Here is a 12960-nt window from a genome sequence, read left to right as displayed (position 1 = left end):
TTGTTCTTTTATTATTTATTATTAAATATATTTAAACCTTTCATTGTGACTGATCTTTGTAGAGATATTTAAGTTTTGAGAGTACTTGCATATTTGTTTGGTGACACTGTGTGGGCCACTCCTAATAGCCTTGTTCTTTTTCAGACTACCATTTGTATTAATATTAATTTCACTCAGTATATTGGGTACCCTTGTAAGGGTCTTCAAGTAGCTGGTGAGGGGTTCTGGTGGCAGTGATAACTACCTTATAATCTGGGCAAAAGAGCGTATAGCTAATAAACCTGTGCCAGCCTTTCCCACGTGTGTGTGTGTGTGTGTGTGTGTGTGTGTGTGTGTGTGTGTGTGTGTGTGTGTGTGTGTGTGTGTGTGTGAACCAAATCTCAAAGAGTGTGTGTGTCAGCTACTTGGGCAGGGACACAAAGCACTGATTGGACAGACAGAGTATTGGAGGACTTGGCTTGGAACCCTGGCAAAGGACTCAACTCTATAGCTGTGCCATTGGGGAGTCTTATTGGGGAACTGGAGAAAGAGAGAGGAACCAGTCCTGGACTTGCTGTGTTCCTTGTGTGCTCTTAAGGGAAATGGTGCTTGATTGTGCTTGATGCAGAGAGCTGCATCTGGAGAAACTGTGTGTACCTGTTATCCTCCCAGTGAGCGTCCCTCACTTGTGCCAGTGGTGAAGATTGAGACTCCTTGATTACTAGCCCATACACCTCTCAACCACTTAGAACAAAGAATCTGGACAAAGCCTAAAATGATGGGGGGACAAATAGGGACAGATTTTAAATATTGCTCTTACAAACTTAGAAAGTTGACAGAATAATAAGTTTTGCATTAGCATGAATTTCCTGAAGGATGTGGAGTCTTAAACTCAAATGTTTGTCATTATTTAATAACTAATCCTCAGCTATTTGCCAGAAAGGTACAGATTTTAGGAGGAACACACCAAAAATTATGAGACAAAAATCTGGACATTCTGCGAAAATCTGTACAGTTGAGAGGTAGGGGTTGTCACATATTGGTTGGCAGTGGTGGGATATCCACATCACATATTGGTTGGCAGTGGTGGGATATCCACATCACACCAGTCTTAGAGTAGCTTGCCAGCATCTTAGTTCTCTTCATCAACAAACTGATAATTTTGACTTCATTTTGACACATAGACTATGATAAGACTTTTTTCCAAGCAAAAAATCAAACATACAAAGAATAGTTTCCTTGAAGAGGTAGAGGGGAACAAAAAAAAACAACAAGTAATTCAACAATGTATGGGGCGCATTTATAGCCATGAGAGGAATTCAGCAATGTGAAAAACAGAAGTAGCAGTGAGTGGAACTAAACAATGTATGTAGCAGACGTGTAGCAATGGGGGAGGTTAGCAATGCATAACGCAGTTGTACAACAGCAAAAGTAGGAATTCTACAATGCATGTGACAGCAGCAGCTGAAATCAACAATGCATATGGCAGATAAGCAGCAGTAGGAAAAAATCAAGGATGCATGTGGTGGCGGATGCAACAAAGGATGGATTCAGCAGTATATAGCATAGAACATGCAGCAGTGCTGTTCAAAGGTAGGAGAATATTCCACTAATTAACTACTTCAATACATTTTTATTTGTAGGGGAAATTAGTTGGCTAGGTGAGTCAAGCAATCCTTTTTATACACAGACACTTAAAAAAATCATTGGACATGGTATTTACAAAAAAGGATACAGTTCTACTTTGTTGCTAATTAAATAGAAAGAGATCTTATTACTTGTAATGCCAAACAGTCATTGTTGCAATATTGTAAATTATAACAGATTGCATAAAAAGGAAAACTAATATATCAAAACAAGAAAAAATAGCAGTCAGTTTCCAAGTAAGAAATGTAAATAGGTAAATGACTTGTTATGTATAAAACCCCTCATAAATTAAATATTAATACTTCTCCAAAAATATTTGCAAAATGTATAAATTTTAAAGCACCAAGTTCATTTTATATGTACATTATCACACTTTGGGGCATGCATAATTGTAATTATCTCTCATACATAGTTACATCCGCAGGTAATGAATTATTGCAATGTCCTAGAAATTGTGCTTTGGTCAAATACTTGAATAATAGTGCTACATCAAAATGCATATTCACTGAAGAAGATCACTGAAGTTTGGGTTGTGTCTTTGCTACAAGATAAAGTCATCACTGAGTAGGTTATATTAAAAATGGGTGGTGCATCTCACAGGAAAACAGGCCCCTTTGGAAAGCAAGCTATCAACTTCTTTTCAATTGACTTGCTTTTCGAAGAACTGGCCTTCACTGGATTTACATCACTCTGTGCTATTGCTGAATTCTAAAACTGTTGGCAATTTTAATTTTATGTATGCTCATGTTGTGCATTTTTGAATTGTATGTTTATGTTTATTTGAATTATGTTTTGTGCGCTGAGTATTGAAAAACACATTATAAATGCATTTTAGCTCTTCGATTAATCACAGTTATTGTTAACTATTAGCAAAGGTTTATTTTTGAAAATGGATTAATATTCATTAATAGTTGATAATGAAAGCTGATGAATTAAAGTTATTAAATCTGTATTACCATTTTAATTGAGGGCAGAAATGATCAATCCTATCATAAATATGCTTAAATAAATGTGACTAAATATGGCCACCTTGTACTCAAGACAAACCTTGCATTTATATGCATGCATTTACTAATAGAAGCACTGCTGTGTCATATTTTTGTGGCAGTACTTGGAGATAGGAATTCCTGTTTTCTTGATGTTGTAAGTGTAGATGTTGAGTATACTTGAAATCAGGATTTTGAGATTTATGGCAGGTTTTAATTTCCTACAGTAAAAAAAAAAAAAAAAAAAAGAACAGCTTACCACGATCAATATAAACTATCACTATGATATTGGCTTTGTTATACTAGGAAACCTTACTGGACAAGTAATGTTATATCAGAACTGAAAACACGCAGAGCTCATCATCTAATTGTATGACTGCTTGCAAATATAAATGCTCTACATCAGTTTTGCAGAAGGAGCATATCAGCTGTGTGTTGGCTTAGTAAATGCAATGCCATAGTCTGCTAATGATGCGGTGTTTGTTTCTTTTCTTGCAGCCGACAGACCAGTACGAGTCTATGCAGATGGAATATTTGATCTGTTCCACTCTGGCCATGCCAGAGCACTCATGCAAGCCAAAGCACTTTTCCCTAATAGCTATTTATTAGTTGGAGGTAAGTTCTAAGTACTTTTCTATAGAAGTGATTTATTAGTTAAAGGTGCATATTCTGTTTATGAAACAGAAAACATTAACATTTTACTGTGGACCTGATTAAAATGTTAAACAATAGTCTAAACAGATTGTTTCATATTGTCATAGTCTGAATGGAGGACCCCAGTTGCACATATTTCCAGGGAATATGTTTTTAAGCTTTTGACACTTACTGACATCAGTGCACTCTCTTCCTTTCACTTCCCTAATTATCTTATATGACAGGATGAAAGATATATGTGTTCATCACATAGTATGAAGTTCCAGAATGTTCTTCTTTATGACTTAACCCTCCTAATCTGGCTGAATACACTCACATGCAATGACTGCAGTGTCTCACTTTTTTTATTTTGTACTACCACGTGTTAAATAACTAACATCACTTCAAAGCACATCCTTTCAGAACTCTAATTTTTTTACGCGAGGCTAGTCTTTGCTTTCTACCAGGTGTTGCTTCTTTCACAGAAACCCACACTTTTTCCCTGAGATAGACCTCAACAGAAGCACTGGCCTCCAGCCACTTAGTCCTCCCCCTCCAGATATCCTTTTTATCAAATGACCTAAGTCACCATCTTTACAGATGGGAGCTGTTTCTCTGCACCAGTAAACTGACATGTTTCTAGGATTCTGTCCTGATGGATGGAGTCAAACAGCAATGCAAAGAATGAGTCCATCAAGCTTAGTACCATGAACTGGGAAACTCATCTAGTAATTGGAGGAGTAAGATCTCTTAGTAAACAGGGGGCACTGCATGCTATTGTTTTGTCTTACACTGCTAAAAGAACAGCAGTGACAAACAATTGAAAGGTAGACACTGATGGAACTTGTCATTAGAGTGACAGCATTTCCAGTGAATGTCGAAACTCCAGATCAAATTTGCTGAAGCAACTTTAAGCAACAGTGATGTTTTCTCCTTTCTCCATGGTCATGGACCACAGAGTAGTTATTTTTCTATGTATGTATGTATGTATCCATCTATCTATATAAGTTCAGGGGTTGTGGAAGGTATCCCTTCATATGGGGGTGCAGGGTGGCTTGCTACGCCACAAGAAAAGCCTTGCTCTGAAGTTTGATGGAAGTAGTTTTGGTAAATTGGATTCATGATTCCAATTCTGAAAGGGTCAATGTGGGTAGGAGGGGGAACACGTAGCACCTTAAACATCATATTAAATGTAACTAAGATTACAGCCTTGTATAAAGAATTCCAGAATAAGAAATTAAAGTCTAAGGTTTGTTCCAGGATTGACTAGTAACTTCAAAACAAGGTGGAGCTGTACATAGTAAATGAATGGGTGGGGTGATCTGAACTGGTGGGATCTAGTCTGTGTCTGGGGCAAACTTTATGACTATTGTTACAATTAAGTATAAATGAGATTTTGTGCATTGCTGTAGATTCTTACAGGTATCACATGATTAGAAACAGTTTTGTGAATTGTATATCAATTTGTGATTGTCTGTTCATTTCTGCCAATACTGACAGATAAATGAGCTAATTAAATATGCCTGGCACTTTCACTTACCATCCTTTTATTCATGATCACAACATGCAATTACTATTATTAAAAATGTTTTGATGAATATTATAAAATATATCTTTTATATAAAAATGCAAGCAATTCTAATGACATAAAATCGTTAGTATATCGCTCTTTCTTATTCAGGAACAAACAACTATCTATGAAACAGTAAATGCAAACATAAAAACACACAACTTTGTAGCTTTAATCACTGTTCATTTATAGTGCAATTTGTCTGTAGAGATAAAGTTTTTCACAACATGTCTCTCCTGAAAGTTGGTATGGGCTCATTTGGACAACCATATAAGCAACCAATTAATCCATCATCTGGGTTTTTTTTTACAGCACTCAGGTTTCAGTTTAAAATCAAAAGTTTTTTTTTTACTTTTACACTGTAGTTAAGTGTTTGTAGCAATGTAGCAAGCAGTTGCTATAGACAGCTTAGACTACACATGGAGCTCTACAGTGCTCAGGTTTTTATTTTAAAATGAAAATTTTAAAATGAAAAAAGAAAGAAAAATCTCCTACTTGTAAACTGTAGCAAGCAGTTACTACAGTTTAGACTACACATGGAGAGCTACAGAGCTCATGTTTCATCACAAATGTAATACCAGCTTTTAAAGAGAGATTAGGAATCAAGATGATGAATCAGATCATGGATGAGCATGCCCCCCCCCAATACTTTGCACCCTGAGCAGTTCACCCTTCATACCACCCTAGCTACATTACTGCCATTAAACCACCTGATAAACTTGGAAAAAAAAAACAGAAACAGTGTAAAATTATCAAAGGTATTCCAGAGAATTATTGCACCAGATTACAGAAGGTCTGACATGTGTTAATAAATTTTATTAATGATATACTACCTTGGGATGAAACCAAACTGGAGTATGATGAGAAATCAAAAACGTTTATGGAAAAGTTGAGAGACAATACTGTCATATTAAACATAAAAAACTCAGATGTGTGTAATTAGTTCAAATACATTGAACATAACTTAGAGCATTAAAATTTGCAACCTGATCAAGAGAAAGTAAGAGTGGCAATATAAAATGGAAAGACCATCAGTCATACATCGGTGTTCTCTTGACATGTTTTATTGCTTATTTAAATTTATTCCAAATATCTTTTATGTTTTAAGCCATTAAGTAGACTGCTTGAGAAAGAGACAGAGCAACACTGGGTACAGGAACAAGAGGAGGATTTCACAAATAAATTGTTAATGGAATCTTCAAATCTTTATTGTTATGATGTAACAAAACTAGTTACATTGAAAAGGGATGTCAGTTAGTTTGCTGATTTAGGATGCTGGCTCTGTGGCATATAAAGCTGAAGCTCTGATTATAACCCAGATTGCCCGGATTTGAATGTCATGTTGAACACTGCAAGATCTGGATATGAGTGGGTGAGAGTGAGTGACTGATACTGGCTGGCATCACAGTGTAACCAGAGGCATGTATGACATGAAAATGGCCAGGACTGGGGGTATGGGCTTTGAAGTCCCAAGCCATTGATGACAGCTCTCATTAGCATGTGCGTGGAAAAATGCATATAAATGAGGAGGGTGCAGGATACTCTAAGGGGATGCAGTTGATCACATGAGTCACCAGCAGTGAGGTTGGGGCCTTACACACAGATGGTTTCAATGCTGGGATGTTACCAAAGGCACAAACTATCTCCAGGGCTGCCTGGACTATGACCCTTCTGATGGGTTTTCATTCCTGTGGTGAGACTCTCCTGTGTTGAAGGAAGGAATGAATGAGCCCAAGACAAAAAGAAGGAGGATTGATGGTCAGCGAGTCTGGGGTCAAAGCAACATACAAAAAAATAAAAAAAAATCAGGTTTAGTATCTATGTCAAATGCCCATAGTTCCTGAGAACTGAATGAAGCACAAACAAGATATGCTAAGGCTGAAAAGGAACTTTTAGCTGTTGTGTGTGCTGCTGTAAAAAGTTCTGCAAGTATGTGTATGGCAGACAAGTTTCCATGGAAACTGATTATAAGCCATTACAGAAAAAAAAATGTGAAGCCATTGCATAAAGCATCATTATGTTTTCAAAGGGTAATGCTAACGCTACAAAATATATGACTTAAAACTGTGTACAGACTAGGAAAATAGATGAATATTGCAGTTGCAATTAGAAAACTTAATGAAAGAAAGTAAGAATGACTTACCGAACCAAGATTTAGAAGTAAAGTCTATTATTCCCTCCTTACAAACATCAGAAGAAAGACTGCCATTAGAGTTCAGGAAGTGTACAGAGACTGGTACAGAAATGGAGTTGCTGATAGACATGGGAATGTGAAAAGAAAACAAAGGAAAAGAAAAGAAGAAATCCTAGTGCAAATATCCCTGCATGATATGTATCAAGATGAGATTAACCATATCCATAATCTTTTCTTCAGAGAAAACAAAATAGTTGCACCTAATCATCTTCAAGACAAATATTGGAGAGAAACCATGAAGCATATGTAACATCAGTAGTTAGAAAATCCTTCTGTTTGGCACAAATAATAACTAAAGGTATCTCATCCAGGGTGAAATAAGTTATTAACCTTGTATATTCATTTTTTTATGTCCTCCATATCTCCTTTTTTCTTTCAAGTTGTTCCTTCCTGCCCAGTGAGCCCATCCACTTTCCTTCTGAGGTGTCAACTTACAGGTTATTTCTTTCATTCAGCTGTAGTGTGAGCCAAAGTGTAGGAAGTGTTGCCATCATCCACATGGTCTGAAGATTTTTGCTGGCATATGCCTGTCTCCTATTTTTGCTGGCATTTTTGCTGGCATATGCCTGTCCCCTATGTGCTTAGCACAGGCCACCACTGGCTGACCTTACAAAACAATGGTATGCGCCTCCCATATATAGCCCCCAAGGGGCATGTAATGGACCATCTACCCCCCTCCCAGCCTGAAATCTAACCTCCTTGAGCTTCATCATTAGCTAGTCAGCATGTACCCTCCCTAAGATAGGAATGTCCCATCTTCCCTGCCAACTCTGTTAAGCACATAAGCTGCTAATCGAAAGCTGATTGTGTAGTTCAGAGTCAAGGCTTTATCCTTCTACACCATCAGAGTGGCTAAATGTAATTATAGCACTTAATGAGTATAATGCCCCTGTTGGTATGCACATGTCCAGACATATAGCCTAAAGTGAAAGGCCTCTGTGGCTCCTGACTAAAAGCTTACTAGTCTGGAGACGTTAGAATAATAAGACAGATTTAATGGCACTGTCTCTGTACTCTGTCTCCTACAGGCTCTTACACAGTGATCTGTGTCTTACTTTCCATTCCTTTTAGGACCCAACTCTCCTAGACCTCTTGCATTTCCCCAACACCAACAGCACCACAAACACAAGCTCTAAGAATTAAACTTCCACCAACATATAAACAAAAAGGAGGGACGTACAGATTCATTACCCAATGGTTCCTTCTTCAGTGGAATAAAGTGCCCTTAACATGTTAATTAAAGAGACCATAGCAGCTTTCAAAATAATCCAGGTCTGACCTGCTTCACTTTATTGTATCAATACCATCAGATCTGACATAAAGTAAAAACCTCTTGCTTTATTCATATATATATATATATATATATATATATATATATATATATATATATATATATATATATATATATATATATATATATATATGTAAGCCCTTGGGCTCCGTTACAATATTTTGTTAATAGCTATTATGCTGTTCTAGTATAGTACTCATCAGAGGCCTAGGTCTTACACTTTAATACTAATTTATATTGTAAGTCTGATTAACAGTTGTTGTTGTTGTTTGTCTTTCAGCTTTTTTCTGGTAAGGGATCGCCACAGTGGAACTCCGGTCCGCTAATGATTGGCAGTAGATTTTTACGCAACGCTGAGGTGCCAGCTCGATGCCCAACCTTCAACAAAGGCATGCCTAGTTATGCACGCATGTCTTTCGAATGCTACCCAACCGCGGGGAGGACATGCAGACTCCACACAGAAGGCACTCCCAAGCCAAGCCGAGAATCGAACGGGAGAATCTCTTGCTGTGAGGTAACAACACTACTTTCAAATAAATTGTCGTCATCTACTCAGTATCCCAGTCTCACTCTCTCTTTATTAATTTTAACTAGATACATTTCTTTCAAGAAAACCAGATACTTTTTATCTTTTCCTGTTTCTTGTGTGTCTTTGAATGCCTAAGCTAGAAGTGGAATTTGGCATGGCTATTGGACTCTTACCTTTTTATCTAGTATCTCTTGATGTGAGTTGCATCTTTTGGGGATCTTCAGGGGTGTGTTCTAACTTCTTCCACAATTTCCACTTCTTATACAGGAAACGTTTGGGTTTATTGCCATTATTCTTTAGTTCAATTTCACAAATCTCATTCATAGCCTTTCTAACTTAATTATAGTATTTTTTTACTTATAGCATTTGTTTATGCTATTTTTGGCCAAGACCAAAAGTAATAACAGTGCTTGCACATGTTTTGGTATTTTCTTTTTGTCCCAGCCTAAAAACAAATCTTTAGTCAGCTGTGTTTTCTCATCGCCTAACTTCTCAAATAAAAATGCTACTGATCCTTTAAACTGATGATGCTTTTCACATTCCCAAAAAGTATATTCTCAGGTATCCTTCTTGTTCTCTTCACAGCTCCAGTGTTAGTCACCACTGTTTTTATTAATGTTGACATTTCCAGCAAAAATTGTAAACTTCCTGGATTTTGTCATATCCCTGAACTGTTTGAAAGTTTCTGTGAGGCCATTTTTGCTTGGGCTGAAGGACGGTCTCTCTGTTCATCAGTGGCAGTGACTAACATTGAGCAGCTTCCCTGCCCCCCGTAGAGGTGGTTACTGACTTGAAACTGTAGTTTTATTGGCCACTAGGGGTCATTTCCATAACTCCTTCATCTTCCTCTCTTAAAACCTAGTTGCCTCGTGGTTTGAGCGTCTTTTCAGGCTTGTTGGCTGTTGGTGAAGCACCTCCAAGAGGAAAAACGCTGAGAGAAGAAGGAGCCACTTTTGAGATTTTAAGTATTTTTCTCTGTTTATTTGCTAAGTTTTTCTGCATAGCTGCCTAGCTTGAGCATTTTCTGGCTTGTTAAACTTGATTTCTGTATTAGTAGCTGTATTTAGAGCACAACCAAAAGCTGTTTGCTGAATTTCCTGTTTGCACTTAATTTTAAATCGTTTTTCTTAAAACTTGCATATTTTCTGTCCTTGACCTAGCACTCTTGTGTGGGGTCATTTACTGCACTGTTATAACTTGATATTACTTGTGAACCTCTGCTATCTCTGTAAAAACAAAAACAAAAAAAATCTTGCTTTTTCCCACTTTTCTGAGAGTTAAAAAGTTCAGTTACAGGCTTGCTGTTCCTGAACTGTTTGAAAGTTTCTGTGAGGCCATTTTGCTTGGGCTGAAGGAGGGTCTCTCTGTTCGTCAGTGGCAGTGACTAACATTGAGCAGCTTCCTGCCCCCGTAGAGGTGGTTACTGACTTGAAACTGTAGTTTTATTGGCCACTATGGGTCATTTCCATAACTTCTTCATCTTCCTCTCTTAAAACCTAGTTGCCTCGTGGTTTGAGCGTCTTTTCAGGCTTGTTGGCTGTTGGTGAAGCACCCTCAAGAGGAAAAACGCTGAGAGAAGAAGGAGCCACTTTGGAGATTTTAAGTATTTTTTCTCTGTTTATTTGCTAAGTTTTTCTGCATAGCTGCCTAGCTTGAGCATTTTCTGGCTTGTTAAACTTGATTTCTGTATTAGTAGCTGTATTTAGAGCACAACCAAAAGCTGTTTGCTGAATTTCCTGTTTGCACTTAATTTTAAATCGTTTTTCTTAAAACTTGCATATTTTCTGTCCTTGACCTAGCACTCTTGTGTGGGGTCATTTACTGCACTGTTATAACTTGATATTACTTGTGAACCTCTGCTATCTCTGTAAAAACAAAAAAAAAAAAATCTTGCTTTTTCCCACTTTTCTGAGAGTTAAAAAGTTCAGTTACAGGCTTGCTGTTCCTGAACTGTTTGAAAGTTTCTGTGAGGCCATTTTTGCTTGGGCTGAAGGAGGGTCTCTCTGTTCATCAGTGGCAGTGACTAACATTGAGCAGCTTCCCTGCCCCCGTAGAGGTGGTTACTGACTTGAAACTGTAGTTTTATTGGCCACTAGGGGTCATTTCCATAACTCCTTCATCTTCCTCTCTTAAAACCTAGTTGCCTCGTGGTTTGGCGTCTTTTCAGGCTTGTTGGCTGTTGGTGAAGCACCCTCAAGAGGAAAAACGCTGAGAGAAGAAGGGAGCCACTTTTGAGATTTTAAGTATTTTTTCTCTGTTTATTTGCTAAGTTTTTCTGCATAGCTGCCTAGCTTGAGCATTTTCTGGCTTGTTAAACTTGATTTCTGTATTAGTAGCTGTATTTAGAGCACAACCAAAGCTGTTTGCTGAATTTCCTGTTTGCACTTAATTTTAAATCGTTTTTTTCTTAAAACTTACATATTTTCTGTCCTTGACCTAGCACTCTTGTGTGGGGTCATTTACTGCACTGTTATAACTTGATATTACTTGTGAACCTCTGCTATCTCTGTAAAAAACAAAAAAAAAAAAAAAATCTTGCTTTTTTCCCACTTTTCTGAGAGTTAAAAAAGTTCAGTTACAGGCTTGCTGTTCCTGAACTGTTTGAAAGTTTCTGTGAGGCCATTTTGCTTGGGCTGAAGGAGGGTCTCTCTTTTCGTCAGTGGCAGTGACTAACATTGAGCAGCTTCCCTGCCCCCCGGTGAGGTGGTTACTGACTTGAAACTGTAGTTTTATTGGCCACTAGGGGTCATTTCCATAACTCCTTCATCTTCCTCTCTTAAAACCTAGTTGCCTCGTGGTTTGAGCGTCTTTTCAGGCTTGTTGGCTGTTGGTAAAGCACCCTCCAAGAGGAAAAAACGCTGAGAGAAGAAGGGAGCCACTTTTGAGATTTTAAGTATTTTTCTCTGTTTATTTGCTAAGTTTTTCTGCATAGCTGCCTAGCTTGAGCATTTTCTGGCTTGTTAAACTTGATTTCTGTATTAGTAGCTGTATTTAGAGCACAACCAAAAGTTGTTTGCTGAATTTCCTGTTTGCACTTAATTTTAAATCGTTTTTCTTAAAACTTGCATATTTTCTGTCCTTGACCTAGCACTCTTGTGTGGGGTCATTTACTGCACTGTTATAACTTGATATTACTTGTGAACCTCTGCTATCTCTGTAAAAAAAAAAAAAAAATCTTGCTTTTTTCCCACTGTTTGAAAGTTTCTGTGAGGCCATTTTTGCTTGGGCTGAAGGAGGGTCTCTCTGTTCGTCAGTGGCAGTGACTAACATTGAGCAGCTGCCCTGCCCCCCGTAGAGGTGGTTACTGACTTGAAACTGTAGTTTTATTGGCCACTAGGGGTCATTTCCATAACTCCTTCATCTTCTTCTCTTAAAACCTAGTTGCCTCGTGGTTTGAGCGTCTTTTCAGGCTTGTTGGCTGTTGGTAAAGCACCCTCCAAGAGGAAAAAACGCTGAGAGAAGAAGGGAGCCACTTTTGAGATTTTAAGTATTTCTTCTCTGTTTATTTGCTAAGTTTTTCTGCATAGCTGCCTAGCTTGAGCATTTTATGGCTTGTTAAACTTGATTTCTGTATTAGTAGCTGTATTTAGAGCACAACCAAAAGCTGTTTGCTGAATTTCCTGTTTGCACTTAATTTTAAATCGTTTTTTTCTTAAAACTTGCATATTTTCTGTCCTTGACCTAGCACTCTTGTGTGGGGTCATTAATGCACTGTTATAACTTGATATTACTTGTGAACCTCTGCTATCTCTGTAAAAAACAAAAACAAAAAAAAATCTTGCTTTTTCCCACTTTTCTGAGAGTTAAAAGTTCAGTTACAGGCTTGCTGTTCCTGAACTGTTTGAAAGTTTCTGTGAGGCCATTTTGCTTGGGCTGAAGGAGGGTCTCTCTGTTCATCAGTGGCAGTGACTAACATTGAGCAGCTTCCCTGCCCCCCGTAGAGGTGGTTACTGACTTGAAACTGTAGTTTTATTTTCCCTTTTGGGTCTATTCCTGCTTCTTTCCAGCCCTGCCATCAAGCATGCTTTAACGTGCTTTAAGCCGATTTAGCCGGAGTTGCCACTAGAGCAGCATCGGGCAGCGCCCGGTTAAACAAGGTTAAACTCTTTCTGGCTCCAGAAAGTCTGTTCT

The 12960-nt window shown here is 37.9% G+C and overlaps 1 protein-coding gene across 2 annotated transcripts in view; it reads left to right on the top strand.

Annotated features, from left to right (window-relative positions):
• Positions 1–12960, top strand: part of PCYT1B (phosphate cytidylyltransferase 1B, choline) — a 1205847-nt gene that overhangs the window by 596127 nt on the left and 596760 nt on the right. For both annotated transcript variants that reach the window (XM_044072303.1, XM_044072302.1), the window contains exon 3: positions 3111–3227. In XM_044072303.1, coding sequence (XP_043928238.1) covers positions 3111–3227 — 117 coding nt within the window. The remainder of the gene's footprint in view (positions 1–3110; positions 3228–12960) is intronic.

The sequence above is a fragment of the Protopterus annectens genome, chromosome 5.part0 (genome assembly GCF_019279795.1).
Source record: "Protopterus annectens isolate FY-2018-M chromosome 5.part0, PAN1.0, whole genome shotgun sequence".
Taxonomy (NCBI): Eukaryota; Metazoa; Chordata; order Ceratodontiformes; family Protopteridae; genus Protopterus; species Protopterus annectens.
This window is presented reverse-complemented; position numbering and strand designations above follow the sequence as displayed.